At 40.6% G+C, this 17,105-nt stretch overlaps 1 protein-coding gene across 1 annotated transcript in view; it reads right to left on the reverse strand.

Moving 5' to 3' along the window:
• LOC149218005 (uncharacterized) overlaps window positions 1-6,051 on the reverse strand; it is a 50,366-nt gene extending 44,315 nt beyond the window's left edge. The window contains exons 1-2 of the mRNA XM_089386456.1: window positions 4,230-6,051; window positions 3,675-4,069 (exon numbers count right to left, since the gene is read on the reverse strand). Coding sequence (XP_089242582.1) covers window positions 3,675-4,069; window positions 4,230-6,036 — 2,202 coding nt within the window. The 5' untranslated portion in view covers window positions 6,037-6,051. The remainder of the gene's footprint in view (window positions 1-3,674; window positions 4,070-4,229) is intronic.
• Between the last annotated feature and the right edge of the window lie 11,054 nt (window positions 6,052-17,105).

Genomic DNA, 17,105 nt, shown 5'->3' on the forward strand with positions numbered 1-17,105 from the left:
GAAACAGGGGAAAGTGGAATCTCATAGATCGAGTGAGGGGAAGGGGTCCAAAAGGGAAAAACACAGGCCTAGCCTAGAAAATTGCCAAGTTGTGGCAAGAAACTAGGGTTTGTGGAAAAATGAGGAATTTGGGGAATCTCAATAATGGGAAGTGTTTGATAAGGTACATTAATGATAGGGGAAGGTGTATGAACATCTGGATACAAGTTTTGCTAATGATTTGACCATCCAAGAGAAATTACCTCCAAAACCCTAGGAGAGGGAAATGGACCTTACCAAGGCACAACTGAAGCATGAATAAGCTGTAAAATGACCCAATGGAACTTGACATGATGATGAAAACCCTCTGAATGATGGTACATTCAGCTGAATGATGACATGGACTGCCATTTGGACAACTTTGAAAAGAGTGAAAACAAACCCTAGACCTAATGCCTAGTGACCAAATTTTGCTTGAAGACTCTTTGAAATGACAAAATTTGACCTTGACACCTTAAAATCACCTTGTAAGAGCATATTTGATCAATGGAGGAAGGCTACAAAGGTTGACACTAACATTGGCTCCAATGGGGATGGTAGCTCCTTGGAGGTGCTAAGAACAACAGATCTTTGGGAGAGCAGACCAGTGCCTTCATCCATTGGGCGATGGAGTCATTATTTTGAACGGATAACACAAAAATTTTGACACATTTAAATGATGAAAACTTGACTGAAACTTAACTGAAACTTGACTCAAACCGACTCGATGACAAATTGAAATGATAGAAAAAACTTGACTCTAACAAACTAACTCAAGACCTGAACTTAAAACAAAAGCTTGGTTGCAGTACATGGCAACCTGTGTTTCTTACAAGACAATATATCCTCAAAATATATCAAAATGTCAATGCAACCAATCAAGAAGATGGCTTCTTGACTGATTCTTCTTATCAGATCTTCTGGTCAACAGTACAAACCTATCACTGGGCATCCAAAAACATAGTTGACCATGGCTGCAACAAAACACTGTAATAAATACTTTCACTGCTGGCTGCAACAAACTTGCTAGAGGATCGTAAAAAACATGAAGATTTGCCATTGCCACCTCCTGCTGAAAGATCAAGGTGTCCTTGTTTAAAATTTTGATCTTCCTTCATCGTGTACTCCAAAAATAGTATCTTCCTGGTCCTCAAAAAATTCTGAACAAGTAGATGAGCAGATCTCCTCTTGAAATAACATTTCAAAACATGAGACATATGAGGAAGAATCTGAAATGAAATCCTGAATGGTCTGATCTTTTGTAGTTTGAATATATGGTAGGTCATCCTCATATGATATGACAGCCAAATTCTCATTACATTCATCAATCATGAGAAAAGAAATTTCAGATGTTTCGTGAAACCCAACACTAACATTTCTATCAGCTACAATAGATTCATTCAGAGAAACCTTTTCACTTACTTGAACGAAGATCTTGTCTTGTTTTTCACAGAGGAAATGAACTACCTCCTCATGAAGATCTAGTGCTAGTGAGATGAGAGCATTTAGGTTTGCTACTCCGTTTTCTTCATTTGAGGTAGCCGTGATAATACAACTCTCTTTTATGAGGTCCAGAACAACATGTTTTGCCTCATCACAATTTATCTCTTGATCTGATTTATCATCATCACTTTCTGAGATTGGAACATTACTTTCCTGTGTTACCTGCATGCTGTCTTCTTCTATGGACAGATCTGAAACAACATTTTCTCTTTCCTCATTTTCAACCATATGGAAATCTTTAGCCTGCTGATCTTGACAAGTATCCTCTAAGATTTCTGTGTGCTGCTGAAACGGATTTTCATACAGGGCTTCCATGATCTCTTCATCCATGAAATTATCATCTTCATAAAACTTCTCAAGGCTTTCAATAAAACTATAAGCATGCTTGCAACAGTCTTGAACTAAAGTTAATGATGGATAAGAGTCCTTATATCTTTCAATGAACATAACATGAAAATCCTTTAAACAGTAAATACAAGCAGGCGGCAAACTTTCATACCAATATTGGGCTTTACCTTCCAGAGTGGCCAAGAATATCTTCATCAAGCAATCTTCAGGAAAATCAACCTTCAACTTGCGAATATGCATGTGAAATCTAACTAGATGTAGAGCAGCGTCCTTCCTACCATCATCTTTAAATGTAGGCAAACTCCTTGACCAATCTACCTTCGGAATTTTATTTGGAAAACCAGGGATGTGATCTCGGCTCATGGGAGCGTATCTTCTTGCAACCCGATCCATCTTGAAAAGCTAAAAGCTACTAATCTTCCTGCAGTGAAGTCACCATGAAGCATTGATCTCTGGATTTTTCAGTGAATGAAGTCGCCAGGTGAATGATTTTAGCCTTCTTATGTCTGATCGTTGTCCACCATCAACAATCAGATCTGAACTTGATACATGTACTGGGGTAATTAACAAGTTAGATGTCACGTTTACAAGCTAGACCGGAGATTGACTGAAGCAGCGTTTATCTACTTGCGCTGATGCAAAGCAAAAGCGTTTCGAAGACTACCTGGCATAACTTCAAGCTTCGTCTGTAGCTTATAAAACAAATGACATCAACAAGTAAACCATTTTCTTCCCTAGTATGGTCGCCAATATGTTAGCGCTCGAATTTTCCTCAGGCTGAGGAAGGCGAAACTCAAGGCAACATCAAACCAAGCTCAGCCTCGTAGCTAGCCCTACGAGGACAGGAGAGGGCTCTCTCCAGGTCTATCTCGGCAAAAGGTCTTCAAAGGGGCTGAGATGACTGATATGAATACTAATTTTAGGCTAGTAAATTGATAAGATAGTTTGATTTAAGATTTTTAGGGTTTTGTTGGAAAACAGGGAAAGGCAATTTTGGGTGCGGGGATGTGACACAGTTTTTGCAGAGGTCTTTTTGGGGCAAGGTAGGCAATCGTCCTGATGTCTTTAAAGGAATTGAATGGATAGAAATGACTGGTGAGGAGCTAAGGAGAGCGAGAAACTTTCAAGAGTTCTCCTTAAACATATGAAAACATAGATATTAAACAAACTTAAAGGCAGAGCCAATGTTTTACAACTCGGACTCGGACTCCGACTCGGTCGAGGATCGACTCCGACTCCGTAATGACTTGGCCGACTCGATTTCAATGACTCGGTCGTTGTAAAAAATACATTAAATATTTATTTTTTTCATAAAAAAACATAATTTTAAATATTTTAAACATAATTTTAAAGATTTTCATTCAAGTTTCCAAACACACAACATTATAATATACATGGAAGACAACATATGATCAAAGTAGGCTCATGAACCAATCCATTATATCAAAATGGTACCCAATGGCAATAGTAAATACATAGTCAACTGTAGTCTGTCATACATGATCAAAGACTCAAGAGTCAAAACAAAATACAAATAACCAAGGAGGCTAGTAGCTACTGCCAGAGGAGCCAAGATCATCTCGACCAATCTCTGGATCATCATCATCAGAGTCAGACAAGGGGCCCCATGGCTCCTCCTCCTCATCATCGTCTCCAACTGCAACTGTAGAAGTGGTGCCAGTACCACTAGGTTGTGCAGCAGATGCAAGCTGAGATAGAGTACAAATGCGGCTGCGCTTCTGTCGTGGCTGAGCAGAGGAAGGCGAAGCACCTACAACTGGAGTCCTACTAGCTGGCTGTGAGACTGAGGCTGGTGGATCGGGATCTGCATTCAACTGAACAGGTTGCAGTGGATGTTGAACATCAAGTTGATCAATCTCAAGATCCTCATCAGGATCAAACTCTGGTAGACGACTCTCCACTACCCAATCTGATGTTGGATCAATGTCTTCCAACACAATGGGATCTGAATCAGGTCTTTTGTTCAGCAATTGGTTCCGTCTGAGCCGAAGGTTGTATTGGACAAAAACTAGATCATTCAACCGTTTTTGCTCCAAACGGTTTCTCTTCTTTGTGTGAATCCTCTCAAATACAGACCAATTGCGCTCACACCCAGATGCACTGCAAGTTTGACTCAAAATACGAATTGCAAACCTTTGCAATTCAGGGCACTGGCCACCAAAGGCCTCCCACCATTGTGCTGCAAAAAACATAGGAGTGTAATGAATTATGAGTTAGATGAAGGCTGAAGCTCAACAAAATTACAAATTATATCTAACTTTCAAATTATAAATGATTTAACAAACTTTAATAAAAAAAGTAAAACCATTAAGAAATTGAAAATTGAAATTTTTGTTTACCTGGCTCATCTGCTTCTCTTGCAATCTTTGCTAGGTTCTTCCCAAAGGTACCTGTTGCATTGCTGAAGGATGTGACCTGCTGATGTATCAGCAGCTGATCAGACTCCGATGGGACCATGCGCTCAATGCAATCAACCAGTCCATCTCTGACCTCCCCCCTCAAAGCTCCTGACTCCTTAGCTTTATAATGATACCGTGGGTTCAAAAAATACCCAGCTACATGTATAGGGCGATGGAGTTGATTGTTCCATCTTTCATCAATGATTGCCCAAATGGGCCCATACTTTGCCACTCTATCCTTGTATGCTGTCTTTATTTGCTCCTTTGCTTGATCCATAGCCTCATAAATGAAGCCCATAGCCAACCTTTCCCCATCCACCAACCGCAACACCTTAACTAGTGGCTCAGCAAGCTTCACAATCTCTGCTGCCTTTCTCCAAAAATTTTCATCATGGACTTTCCTTTTCAATTCTCTGCCTTCTGGTTTGTTAGACCAACTGCTTTGATTCCATTCATCACTGGAAAACATCTTTTGCAAGTTTCTATGTTGGGAAAGCATAGATTGCAATGTCAAAAAATGTGTAGCAAATCTAGTGATGGCAGGCCTAATAATATCCTTGCCTCCAGTGTGTTTCCTCATGAGACTCAAAACCAGTGTATGATTGTAGATAAATTTTGTTATGCTTTTGGCATTATCTACAGTGTTTCTGACCCAATCTAATTTTCCAATATCCTCAAGCATGAGGTCTATGCAATGTGCAGCGCATGGGGTCCAAAAGATGGTCTTGTGTTTTTCCTCTAACAGTCTACCAGCAAGAACATAGTTAGAGGCATTGTCTGTGATGATTTGAACAACATTAGCCACCCCCACATCCTCAATAACCTCATCCAATAGCTGAAACAACAAGTGGCCATCTTTTACCTTATCAGATGCATCAACTGATTTTAAAAACATGGTTCCCTGTGGGCAGAAGACAAGAAAGTTTATGATGGTACGGTTTCTTTGATCAGTCCATCCATCTGACATGATGGTACACCCTGTTCTTGCCCATGATTCCTTGAAATCTTGCAAATACTCATTAATTGATTGAATTTCTTTCTGCAAACGAAACCCCCTTAGCTCTTGCATAGTAGGGCCTTTGAAGCCTTTTCCAGCAGCATGTATGGCCTCAAACATAGGCTCATAATATGGTGAACGAGCAGCATTAAAGGGGATATCAGCATCATACCACCATCTAGCTATGTAGTCACAAGCAGTCTCCCTCAATTCTTTCTTCCAATGGTCATCTAAAGTGGGCTGAGCAAGACCTTTACTAATACTAACTTCAGGACCATGTGCATCTGATGGAGAGGAGCCTGAGTGAGTGAAAAAACTTTTGATAGTCCCATCACCCTTCATTCTACCCTTTCCCTTATCTTGAACAGAAGCAAAAGAGGGAGGAACATAACGGAAAGGGTTTGATGCATCAGTTTGAGGGATAGAGGAAGAACCCTCAAACTCATAGTGGGGGTTGGCAGCCATCCTTCTTTGTATCTCCCTCTTCCTCCCAATTTCAGCCTGTATCTCTTTTTGCCTAGTCTTTTCTTCTTTAAATTTTTCAAAGCTTTCCAGCAAATTCTTTCTAATCTCCCCAATTTGATCAGAGGGACATGCAGTAATATTGCCTTTAATCCCTGCCAAGTGTTGTTTCAGCCTATGAATCCCCCCAGGACCTGACTTAATTTTCCTATGGCAAAACTTGCAACACATCTCACTATCAACCATTTCAACATATGCCCAAGCAGGATCTTTTGCTCTAGGTGCCATTTTTTGACTAGGAAAACAATCTGAAAATGAAAAAAAATAAAAATAAATTGATTCAATGTTCATTTATTTGACTAAAAACACTCTCTAAGTTATCTTGATATGCACCTAAAATTTACTAAGTAAAAACAGATTTATAGAGGTGGAAAAAAATACCTCCAGGCACAAACTGCCTCCTCAAGCTTGCTCCAAGAATCAGCTCCTCAATGCTACTCCAAATGGCTGCCCAAGAAGCTCCTCACTCCAGCTACAATGCTCCTCCAAGACTCCTCACTGCTGCTCCAAAACAAGCTCAAGAACTGCTCACTAACTCTCAAAGAAGACTCTCACTCAAATGCATAAGACTGCTGTGAGTGAAATGAGAGCATTTGGCTGTCTTAAATAGAGTTTGGGAGGGGGAAATGGACCCAAAAAGCATTTAACAATATTCCATTACCCTTTGGAATCCACAAACCCTACTTAACTTTACCAAATATCAGCAAAAAAATGAATTTTTTTTATAAAAACCGCTGCCCAGCCGTCCTTTCCATGACTCGGCCGAGTCAATACGGACCCGGCCGGGTTGACCGAGTCAGCTATGACTCGGCCGAGTCATAGCTGACTCGGTCAGCCGAGCCGGGTCATGGGCCGGGTCATTGAGCTGGCTATTGAAACGGTCCGAAACGGCCGTTTCGGTTTCAACTCGGCCGTTTCGTAAAACAGTGGGCAGAGCATACAAGATTATGAATTCTACATTAACACTTCATTTGTTTAATTTGCAGAAGAGAATAGTAGGAAAATGATACACATAACAAACTTACAAGTACATGAGAGAAACACACCATCAACACAAATAACCACAGGAATCCCAAAAAGTGCTGCAAAACCCTAGTCTTTCCTTTGCCAAAATTGCAGAGATACAATGTGTAATACAGTCTAAGCTTATCCCCCAAGAGTCCAACCATGAAAATGACTTAGAAAATACATAATATAGGCAAGCCAACCCATTCCCTTACCTCTAGGAGTCGAGCTCCTCCTTCTAAGAGCTGTTTCAACCAATTCTAAACAAGGAACTGAAAACTAGGTAGTCAAACAACTAACCCCTATATGCTAGGAAACTGATTCATTCATTAATTTTTTGCTATTTTGTGAATGAATCATCTAGAATAGGTAATATAGTGCCAAAATTACATCATATACATCAAATTACATCAAGGAAAACCAAAAATTACATCAAGAGGTTAAATTGGTCAAAACTGGCCGAAATTCTGAGCTGGAAGGTGAAAAATTGGCCAAAATCCTCAATGCGCAGCGCCCTGATCTCTACGCACAGTGCACTTTTCAGGCTGATTTTGAGGCACTTCCCGGCATCCAAATTGAGCTCAGGTTGGCTTGTTGGAAAGCCCTGGATGTCTAATTTCCAACCCAAGTGGAATTTTCCCATTTGGTGTCCATTTTCCCCTCCAAAAGTTCATTTTCCCAAGACTGCTTCCTGTGTGTCCAACAAGGGGCAGTGAGGTCATTTTTTGCATGTTTTTTGACCCTTTGGGGACCCAAACCTTGATGAAATGCCTTGGCAATAGCTGAGCAGGTATATTTCATCATGAAAAATCCAAAAATGCAAACCGTTTGTGATTTGGAGCTCCCAATCTTACGGGCAGCGTGCTGTGCGCTGCGTGTTGAACCAAAAAACCTGTTTTTAGGACAAAATTTTCAAAAATGACAAAAATTTCTCCAAATTTGCCCAAATTTGGAGTAATGACCCTCTATCATGTATGTTTCCCCACCAATGAAGCCTCGGCCAAAATTTGGTGTGGGTCGAGCTTTTTCTGCCGTTTCAGTGCCTTGCTCAATCGCCTCTTAAGGATCTTCATCTTTGCTTTGCAAACATGCATGCGGGCCCAGTAATGATTTTTCATGTGACGAAGCAAGTCTTTGCCTCTATTGGCCTTCGCCAGCAACCCCTCCAAGCGTCGGTTGACCCTCTCAAGCCAAGTCTCCTGGTCAGCTTCTATCTCCTGCTCAATGGGTGTCATCTCATGTATCTATCTTCGGGCAACTTGTCAGTCTTCACGGATTTGTCGCAGCTCCATAAGTGTGTGTTGAAATAAAAAATTCAATGCATACTCAAAACCCAAATATGTTTACCAAAGCATCATGAAAACCAAGCCATAATGGTAATGCTCCGTTTCAATGAATTGGCATAAAACAGTCACTATTTGACAAATGAGCAAAATACAATGTGTGCTCTTTGGAATGTTTGACTAGGGTGCACAAATGAGCAAGGAGCTGGTTTTTTCATCAATGGAGGATGAGGGACATCTTACTAAACCACCCACACATTTTTTAAAACAATTTAAGGGATTCCTCTGTTATGAACCTAGGGTTTCATTTTCCCAAAACCCAATACATTAAATCCCCTCTTTGAATCATATATTTAACACCCTAACATTACTAGGCAGCAAGAACATACCTATTTGCAAGCTAAAAGTAAGTTTGGTTGAGTTCTGGACGCATAGACAAATGGTTCCTGTGGCTGAGATCCAATGCGCAGTGCGCAACCCCAATGCGCAGCGCACCACCCAACGCGCAGCGCCTGTGTAATTTTGCACTGGCTCAAACTGCCCAATGGGCAGCGCACCACCCAACGCGCAACGCGCACTTCCTATGCGCAGTGCACTTTTGCAGGAGGCTTTTGGAGGCCTTCCCGATGTCCAAATTAGGCATGTGATAGCTCGTTGGAAAGGTCTTTGAGTATAATTTCTAACCCAATTTTATTTTTTCAATTTGGAGTTCATTGCCTTGTCAAAAATCAAATCTCCCAAGACTGGTCAAAATGTTCCAAATGAGGCTGCCTCAAGGCAGAGTGGTGTTGCAGTCAACTTTTGAATGCCTTCCTCAACTCCAAATTGAGGTCATGATAGCTCATTGGAAATATCTTTTCACTTAGTTATCCTTTGACTCATCAAGAAATTTATTTGACCAACCAAGCTAGGAAAAAAATTGATTTTTCCCAAGGTCACTTCAGAGGTACATCAATTCTCCCAAGGCGATTGTATTTTTTGACATTTCTCAAAAACCATGACACCTGTGTAAAAAGTGAAGAAGGTTTTTCTTCCTTGGCCTGTTTTGGACAAAAAATTCTCTCAGTTTTCCCAAATTCATCGTTGATTTCTCTGAAACATCTTTTGAGTGAAACTTATCCCGATGTGTGAAACATGGGATTTTGTCGAAATGAAGCGAAATGAAGGGGATAAGGGGCTTGTAAATTCTTGGGGAAATTTTGGGAAGTAGGGAGGGATGTTAGGAAACAGGGGAAAGTGGAATCTCAGAGATCGAGTGAGGGGAAGGGGTCCAAAAGGGAAAAACACAGGCCTAGCCTAGAAAATTGCCAAGTTGTGGCAAGAAACTAGGGTTTGTGGAAAAATGAGGAATTTGGGGAATCTCAGTAATGGGAAGTGTTTGATAAGGTACATTAATGATAGGGGAAGGTGTATGAACATCTGGATACAAGTTTTGCTAATGATTTGACCATCCAAGAGAAATTACCTCCAAAACCCTAGGAGAGGGAAATGGACCTTACCAAGGCACAACTGAAGCATGAATAAGCTGTAAAATGACCCAATGGAACTTGACATGATGATGACAACCCTCTAAATGATGGTACATTCAGCTGAATGATGACATGGACTGCCATTTGGACAACTTTGAAAAGAGTGAAAACAAACCCTATACCTAATGCCTAGTGACCAAATTTTGCTTGAAGACTCTTTGAAATGACAAAATTTGACCTTGACACCTTAAAATCACCTTGTAAGAGCATATTTGATCACTGGAGGAAGGCTACAAAGGCTGACACTAACAGGGACAAGAAGAAAATCAACAATCCTATGTTATTTACTTCGTGAGTAAAACTTTTTGTCTGTTGAATTTAACTATATAGTAATAGAGCAAGAGTTTCTACTTGTGGTTTTTGCTATCAATAAATTCACACACTATATTACAAGTTATGAATTATTTATACATACAGATCACTCTGCCATAAAATATTTGATGAATAAACCTTTAACTAGTGGTATGATAACTAGGTGGTTGCTTTTAGTACAAGAATTCAATGTTCCTATAATTGATAGGCCAGGAAAATCAAATGTAGTAGCTGATTATATCTCTGGATTGAACAATCCTAGTCAAGCAATTCTTAGATGATTCATTTCCTTATGAGAATTTTTTTCTATTTCAACAAACTCTCCTTGGTTTGATAATATAGCATATTACCTTGTCATAAGAAAAACACCACCACACATATCCACTAGAGAAAGGAAGAGGATCATTCAAAAGAGTGTTTCATACTCCTCGATCCAAGGAGACCACTTCTACACTGGACCTAACCTTATTATCTGTTGATGTGCAAGAGAAGAGGAAGTGATTGATGTCTTGAGAGTTTCCCACAATGAACCTTATGGGGGCCATTTTTCTGACAAAAGAACAACATATAAAATTCTTCACGCTAGGTAATTTTGGCCTTCCTTGTTCAAGGATTCCAAATAGTATGTTAAGAGTTTTGATAATTGTCAGCGAATGGGCCAACCTGGTTAAGTCGATGAGATGCCTTTATTCCCTCAAGTCATGTTAGAGCCCTTTGAAAAATGGGTCATTGACTTTGTGGGACCTATAGCCCCAACATCTTTAAATAAAAGACATATCTTGGTTTGTACAAATTTTGTAACAAAATGGGTAGAAGCTAGAGTTGTTCCTTATGCTACTGAAAGAGTTGTTGTTGATTTTTTATTTAATGAATTTTTTACTCGATTTGGTGTTCCACGAGAAATTGTTACTGACAATGGACCTCAGTTTGTTTCTAATCTGGTAAAAGGAATTGTAGATCAATACAGGATTCGACATAGGAAGTCTACACCGTACCACTTGCAAGAAAATGGCCAAGTAGAATCTAACAACAAGGTGATCGAGTCCATCTTTACAAAAACAGTAAATCTTCATAAAAATGATTGGGAAAATAGATTACCAGAGGCATTATGGGCTTACAGAACTACTTGGAGGAACATCATAGGTCATACACCTTATGAGATGGTGTACGGGAAACAAGTATTGTTACCAATTGACTTCCAGATTAAGACCTTTAGAGCTTCCGTCCAATTGGGATTAGATCTTTCGGATGCACAACAACAACACCTTTTGTAATTGAATGAACTTGATGAGATGATAAGGGATGTTTTTCAACGGACTACTCTTATGCAAAAACAACATAGTAAATGGCATGACAAATTAATTAAGAAAAAACAACTCCAACCAGGTAATTGGGTGTTCCTCTATGATTCAAAGTTTAAAATTTTTACAGGGAGGCTTCATACATGCTGATTAGGGCCTTACGAACTGGTCGAAGTTTTTGAGAATGGAGCAATAGAGATAAAAATTGTTGATGTATAGGGAATTTTTTTCTTGGTGAATTGGCATAAGCTTATAATATATCTTCAACCCACCACTAAGGAAGATTTCATGCAACAAGTCCAACAAAATTCAGATTTGAAGATGGTAGGTAGGGGAGAGTACCAACCTATTATGAGTACCTTTTGATTTTCTCTTTTCCTAGAGTAGTTAATATATGTGTGTGTGTGTGTGTGTGTGTGTGTGTGTGATCTAGGTGGCTTCAAAGATACACACAGGATAAAAGGGCTTATGAATGCTTGAAAATCAAAGTGCTCAGAATGACCTCGACTTAGGACCAGAGTGTAGATCTCGTCATCCTGATCGTAGAGGTGTGAACAGTTTGTCAAACTGAACTCGTATGAGGGAGAACAGGCTAGTCAAAGTTTTGGTCAAAGTTGGGTTGTGGACCAGGTTTAAGTGTCCTACAATTTGACCGACCCCGAGGCATAAACCTAGCTCCCAAAATCGGTCGAAATTGTTGCCTCGTTAATTTTCCCAATGACCCTTATTTTCTGAAGATTTAAAAAAACACCTCTTCTTTATAAAAATCAAAGAAAATAATTATTATGAGGTGGCAGGCCACCACCCCCCCGCCACCCCAAAATTTCATAACCAAAATCATTATAAGGCCGACAGCCATAACCCCGCTGACCTAATCGCCCCAACCCTTTAAACAAATCACAACAATAAACAAAATAAATATTTGTTTAGGGGTCAGCGGCCATTACCCCCACCGAGCCCTCCACATAACATCTGCAACTATATCGCCCCTTTTTAAATGCCGCATATATATTTTCAGGTCGGTGGCCATAACTCCTGCCGAACCCTCCAAACTATATATGCCATATATTAAACATTGTATATCGAGGTGGGCAGACCACCGGCGGTGGACCGGTGTTATAGAAATTTTTGGGCACTGCAACTCCAAGCATAAAATGTCCATAAACCAAGGGCTCCTAAGTCCCTAAAGGTGTTGTTCCAACCCCTAAAAGAACAAGGTCAACTGATTACAGCATCTCCCAGAAGTTCTCCATGAAAAACTACTCAGAACTGGTCAAAACTGGACCATTTCACCTGCTCCATAGGCAAAGTGCATTGCATCCCACCTAAATACACATAGTAGGTGCGTTGCATTTCAAAAAGCCCTTCTATGGGGTGCGATGGGCGAGAAGGGACAAATGGCAGGGTCAATCCGCAAGGTGGAGAAGCATGGAATCTTCCAGAAACTTCTCTTGTGACACTTGCCTATCTGAATTCGACCAGGGATGAGTAAGAGATCATCAATCTCCAAGTGGAATCAAGAACTATCAGAGGGAAGACACTAATCAAATCACAAGCTGACTCATCTCCCTTGCAGACATCTATATATGGATCCCTCATCCCAGAGATCCAGAGGTTGGAATTTTGCATCTTGTAAGAAATTGCTGTTGGTTTCTTAAGGCAACATCATAGTGTTGGGTGATCTAAGCTTTTCATGAGGTGAAGAAGGGCTTACTTACTGAGAGGATGATGCTGGGTCAAAACAATTGGTTGTAACTCTCTTGGCTCTTTCTTGATTATCAATAAAGCTATTCAAGTTTTCCTCCATACTCTTGTATGATTTATGTTTTATGCATTTGTATGGTTAATATACATCTGATCCTATATTGTTTATGATAATAGATCTATGTTCTCGTATAGTGTTATGCTGCTTTGATTCTACAGGTACTCTGTGAAGCTGGGTATACAAGAAAGCAAGCGGCAAAGGACTATCAGAAGAGAGAGGCATCGAGCAAGGAACCAAGCACAAGACAGAGGTTGGTCTCCTTTATTCTTCTCTCATCTATATTTCATAAAGGAAAACGAAAGTAGTTTTACTTTGTTTGTTTCTAAGGTAGCTACCAGCCTTAGTGGGATTAGCAGTTCTGCATAGACACTATTCCCGGTAACAAAATGGCGACTCCACTGGGGAACGAGTAGATTGTTTGTTCATCTACATTTGTTTACTTTATAAACTTACAGACAGAGTCTGAATTCAAGCCAGCTAGCCTTCGAACTGCATTTGCTATGCAAGTGCAAAGTAGATCAACGCTTCTTTAGTCAATCTCCGGGTTTTGTTTATGAATTAAACAAATTGATTTACAAACTCTCTAATTGCCCTTGTGGTGGCTCTAGTAACCTCCTTAGATCTACCCCTGTGATTGATTTACTGATTATCACTTGCTCGGCCAAAATCCCTGAACTGAACTGCAAACTGTGACCCGGAACCCAATCAAAGTCTTTTCCCTGGTCCAGCGCAATGTCTGTTCTGTAAACCTCAAATTCAGTGCACTTCCCGAGTGTAGTAGGTCCGTTGCATTTCAGTTTCACTGTGTTACAGGTGCGCTGATCAGACTAGGCATTGTTCCTAAATTTTGGTTTTTGTGTTCACTCTTTTCAGATCTATTCAAGAGTTTTGTTGCCTGTAGTCAGTACACCTCTGTTGGAAACCCCTTTCCTTGCTGTTATTCTGCCTCCATTGTGCAAAGAACTGTAAATGTTTTTATGTATTTTTTGAGTCATTTTCAGTTCCCCTTTACAAAGAAGTAACATAATTGTACTGTCGTTTCTTGATTTGGAAGTGTCGCAAGTGTCGTTTTCAGTCATAGAAGAGAGTTTGATTGCTCTTGATAGTTGATTACCCTGTTACTATTGTATTTGATCTGAATTAGTAGTTTTTCTAGTGTCGAAAGCAAGTTTTCAATTCCAAATCGCAAGGTGTTGTCATTGTCCTCATTTTGTTTTGAAAAGAAACTTGTTAGTAATTGTTGCTTTGAAAAATAATTTAGATTTGTGCATTAGCTTTCTTTTTACCATTTACACATTAAGAAGGCTGAAAACAAATACATGCATGTGCATTTGCATTTAGATTTTTTGTTGGTTTGATTTAGGACAGTGCATATAGTGTGTGCTCTTTGCTCTTTGTTGAAAGAACGCCATCTCTCTTTCCTTAGTAGCTAGGATTTTCATTTGCAAAAAAGAAGATCAAACGACTGTTTATCATCTTAGTTTGCATTTTAGGAACTGTACATCTACATCACACGGTGAACCTGAAAGGAAAATTTCTTAAGCAAGATCAACTATAAAATAAATTTAATGAATTTAACAATGCTTTGGAACCTAACGCACAACATCTAGAAGTCTAGGCTAGAGACGTATTCCGGCGTCGTAAAGCTTGGTAACTGTTGTTTTCATTGTTGGTTGGGTGATTCCTCCACTTTGAGACGATAAGTGCCAGTACGGACTTGAGCTCCCACGTACCGTCGAGTATATTTTGGGAGACCACAATAGGCTTTATCCTTTATCCATAGGAAGCCGTGTCTGCTGCCCTATCGATCGCAATGCACTGAACACAACATTCGGGAAGATTGACTGCCGTACCGTAAAAAGTATTTTGCAGTTTTGCGATTGGTTTGGTAATCCCTCTGCCTAGATTTCCAGAGCAATCCCTTTCGTTCCTTTTCAGACTCCTTAATGTAAAAGGTCCATCTGAGCACTTGTCACTTCTGGCTCATTAAAAATCGAAGGCGACTAGAGTCATCTTTTGTTTTTTCTCGACTCTTTAAAATTGAAAAAACAAGTTGTGTCAAAGCGTCTAAAATTTATTTTAAGCGGAATAATTATCACCTTTCCTACGTTGGTCTTGGGTTGAAGAAAATGGAGTCCACCAACCAAGGAATTCCTCTTGGAGGAAATCCTAGTCCCTTCTCCTCTTGGGGAGATGTTGGTGCGCCCCATATGGCCACATTGTCGCTTCCAGGATTGACAATTGGTTTGCCCGTATGGCTCTTCTCAACCTTCGTAGTTCAGAACACCGCGATTCCTGAACAATCAAGTCAGCAACTAAATGATACCGGAGTTACCCCCCAACCCTCTACTTCGTCCAATTCTTCCTCTCCTCCTTCCTCTTCACTTGATGAAGCTGGTAAAGCCAAAAATCAAGTACCTAAGAAGAAGAAGGAGAAGAAGAAGAAAGAGAAGAAGAATAAGGAGCCAAAGGCGAAAAGGGGAAACCAAGCATCGTCTAATGAAAATCCACACACTGCACCGACCAGGCCTAAATCGCCGTGTGTCATTTGCAAAGGAGACCACTATCATAGAGATTGTCCTTGCATCCCTCAGATCCTAAGGGACTAGTCTCCTCGTTTGCACAACCCAGTGTCGTCAACCTCTGGTGATCATGTTGAAAGTACACCGTCAACTAGTGAAAGTGAAGCCCCTGGACAAAAAGGAAAAGGTAAACTTCCTTGTAGACTGTGTGAAGGCGATCATGCCATTCACCGTTGTCCCTTCTTAGATGAGGCTAAAATAGTTTTGGACAACCGTCTGGTTTCACCGTTACGGCTCCCTCCTGGATATAAGAAACTCTTGCCAAGTCCGTCACTAGTTGAAAATTCAGCTGGCCCGCCCTTGTGGTCGGCCGAAGCATCTATCATTGAAGATAAACCATCTGAATCCATACCAGGCAAAAGTCAAAAGGTCGAGGTGGCAGTTGACCCGGTCTTGCCTTCAAAGGTTCCGTCTTCAGATGATACAGTCATCGAAGAGAACAAAGATGACACCGTCCAAATTCTTTTCGTAAACACAGACTCCGATGAACATGGGGGCAGTTTACCCGTTCCTTTACCACAGGAAGGAAGTTCGTTAGAGTCATACCCGACCGTCTATTCGGTCCCACCTCCAAGCAACCTGGTCATTTTCTTTGACTGGAATCTACTAGGCAGACCCCGTTTACCGGCTAGTATACCATTCCAAATCATCACTCAAGTATATAGAATGGTTATGGCCGGTACCATCATAGATGAAGGGGCTTCTGTGAGTATCCTTTCCTCAACTGCTTGGTTCACCATCGCTTTTGCCTGAAATGAGAAATATAACAGGCTTTGACATAGGAACCAGTCGACCGTCAGGGATCCTTCCCATTGTGCCCATTACATTGAGAGGGAAAACCGTTCATATGAATGTAATGGTTCTCCAAGGACCCCTGGATTATAATCTACTCCTTGGACAAGACTATATTTATTGCATGGGAGCCATTGTCTCCTCACTCTTTAGAGTAATGTGTTTTCCGCACGAAGGAAGAGTGGTCAAGCTCGTAGACCAGCTTTCATTCCCTGGTTCACGCATAGCAAGTAGTCATATACCATCCCAGAATGGTATTTTCACGCAAGGAATGTCTCATCAATCCCCAGTCTGTCCACCTGATGGGCGCGAGTGATTCGGGGGAAATGACTGAAACCCAGGGGGCATGCATCCTGGTCTGCTTCGGCAGGAGAACCTTGGGTATAGGGTTGATTTCTGCGAGGGATATATGACTAATCTGGCGAGCCCGTCCTTATAGGAAAATGGGAACAGACTGGAATAAGATACCTTCTTTAAGGTTATTTCGGGTGACACCACTCCTCTTTTCCTATTTCTATAGGCATCACCGAGAAATAATTTTATCTGCTACGCGGATGAAACTTTCTTGGTAACCTCGAAATTTTTCTCTATACCTGGGGACATGCAAACCTTTTGGCGTGCAAGCGAAGAGTGACTATTTATTTTTTAAATTTGTAGGTCCTCTAACCCTTTAAACTCGTAGGTTTAGTCGTTTCCTAACTTGCATAAAGAAAGGATCAGGAGCAAAG

This window comes from Pinus tabuliformis, chromosome Q (assembly GCF_031772625.1).
Source record: "Pinus tabuliformis cultivar Carrire ecotype Pingquan chromosome Q, CPIR1, whole genome shotgun sequence".
Taxonomy (NCBI): Eukaryota; Viridiplantae; Streptophyta; class Pinopsida; order Pinales; family Pinaceae; genus Pinus; species Pinus tabuliformis.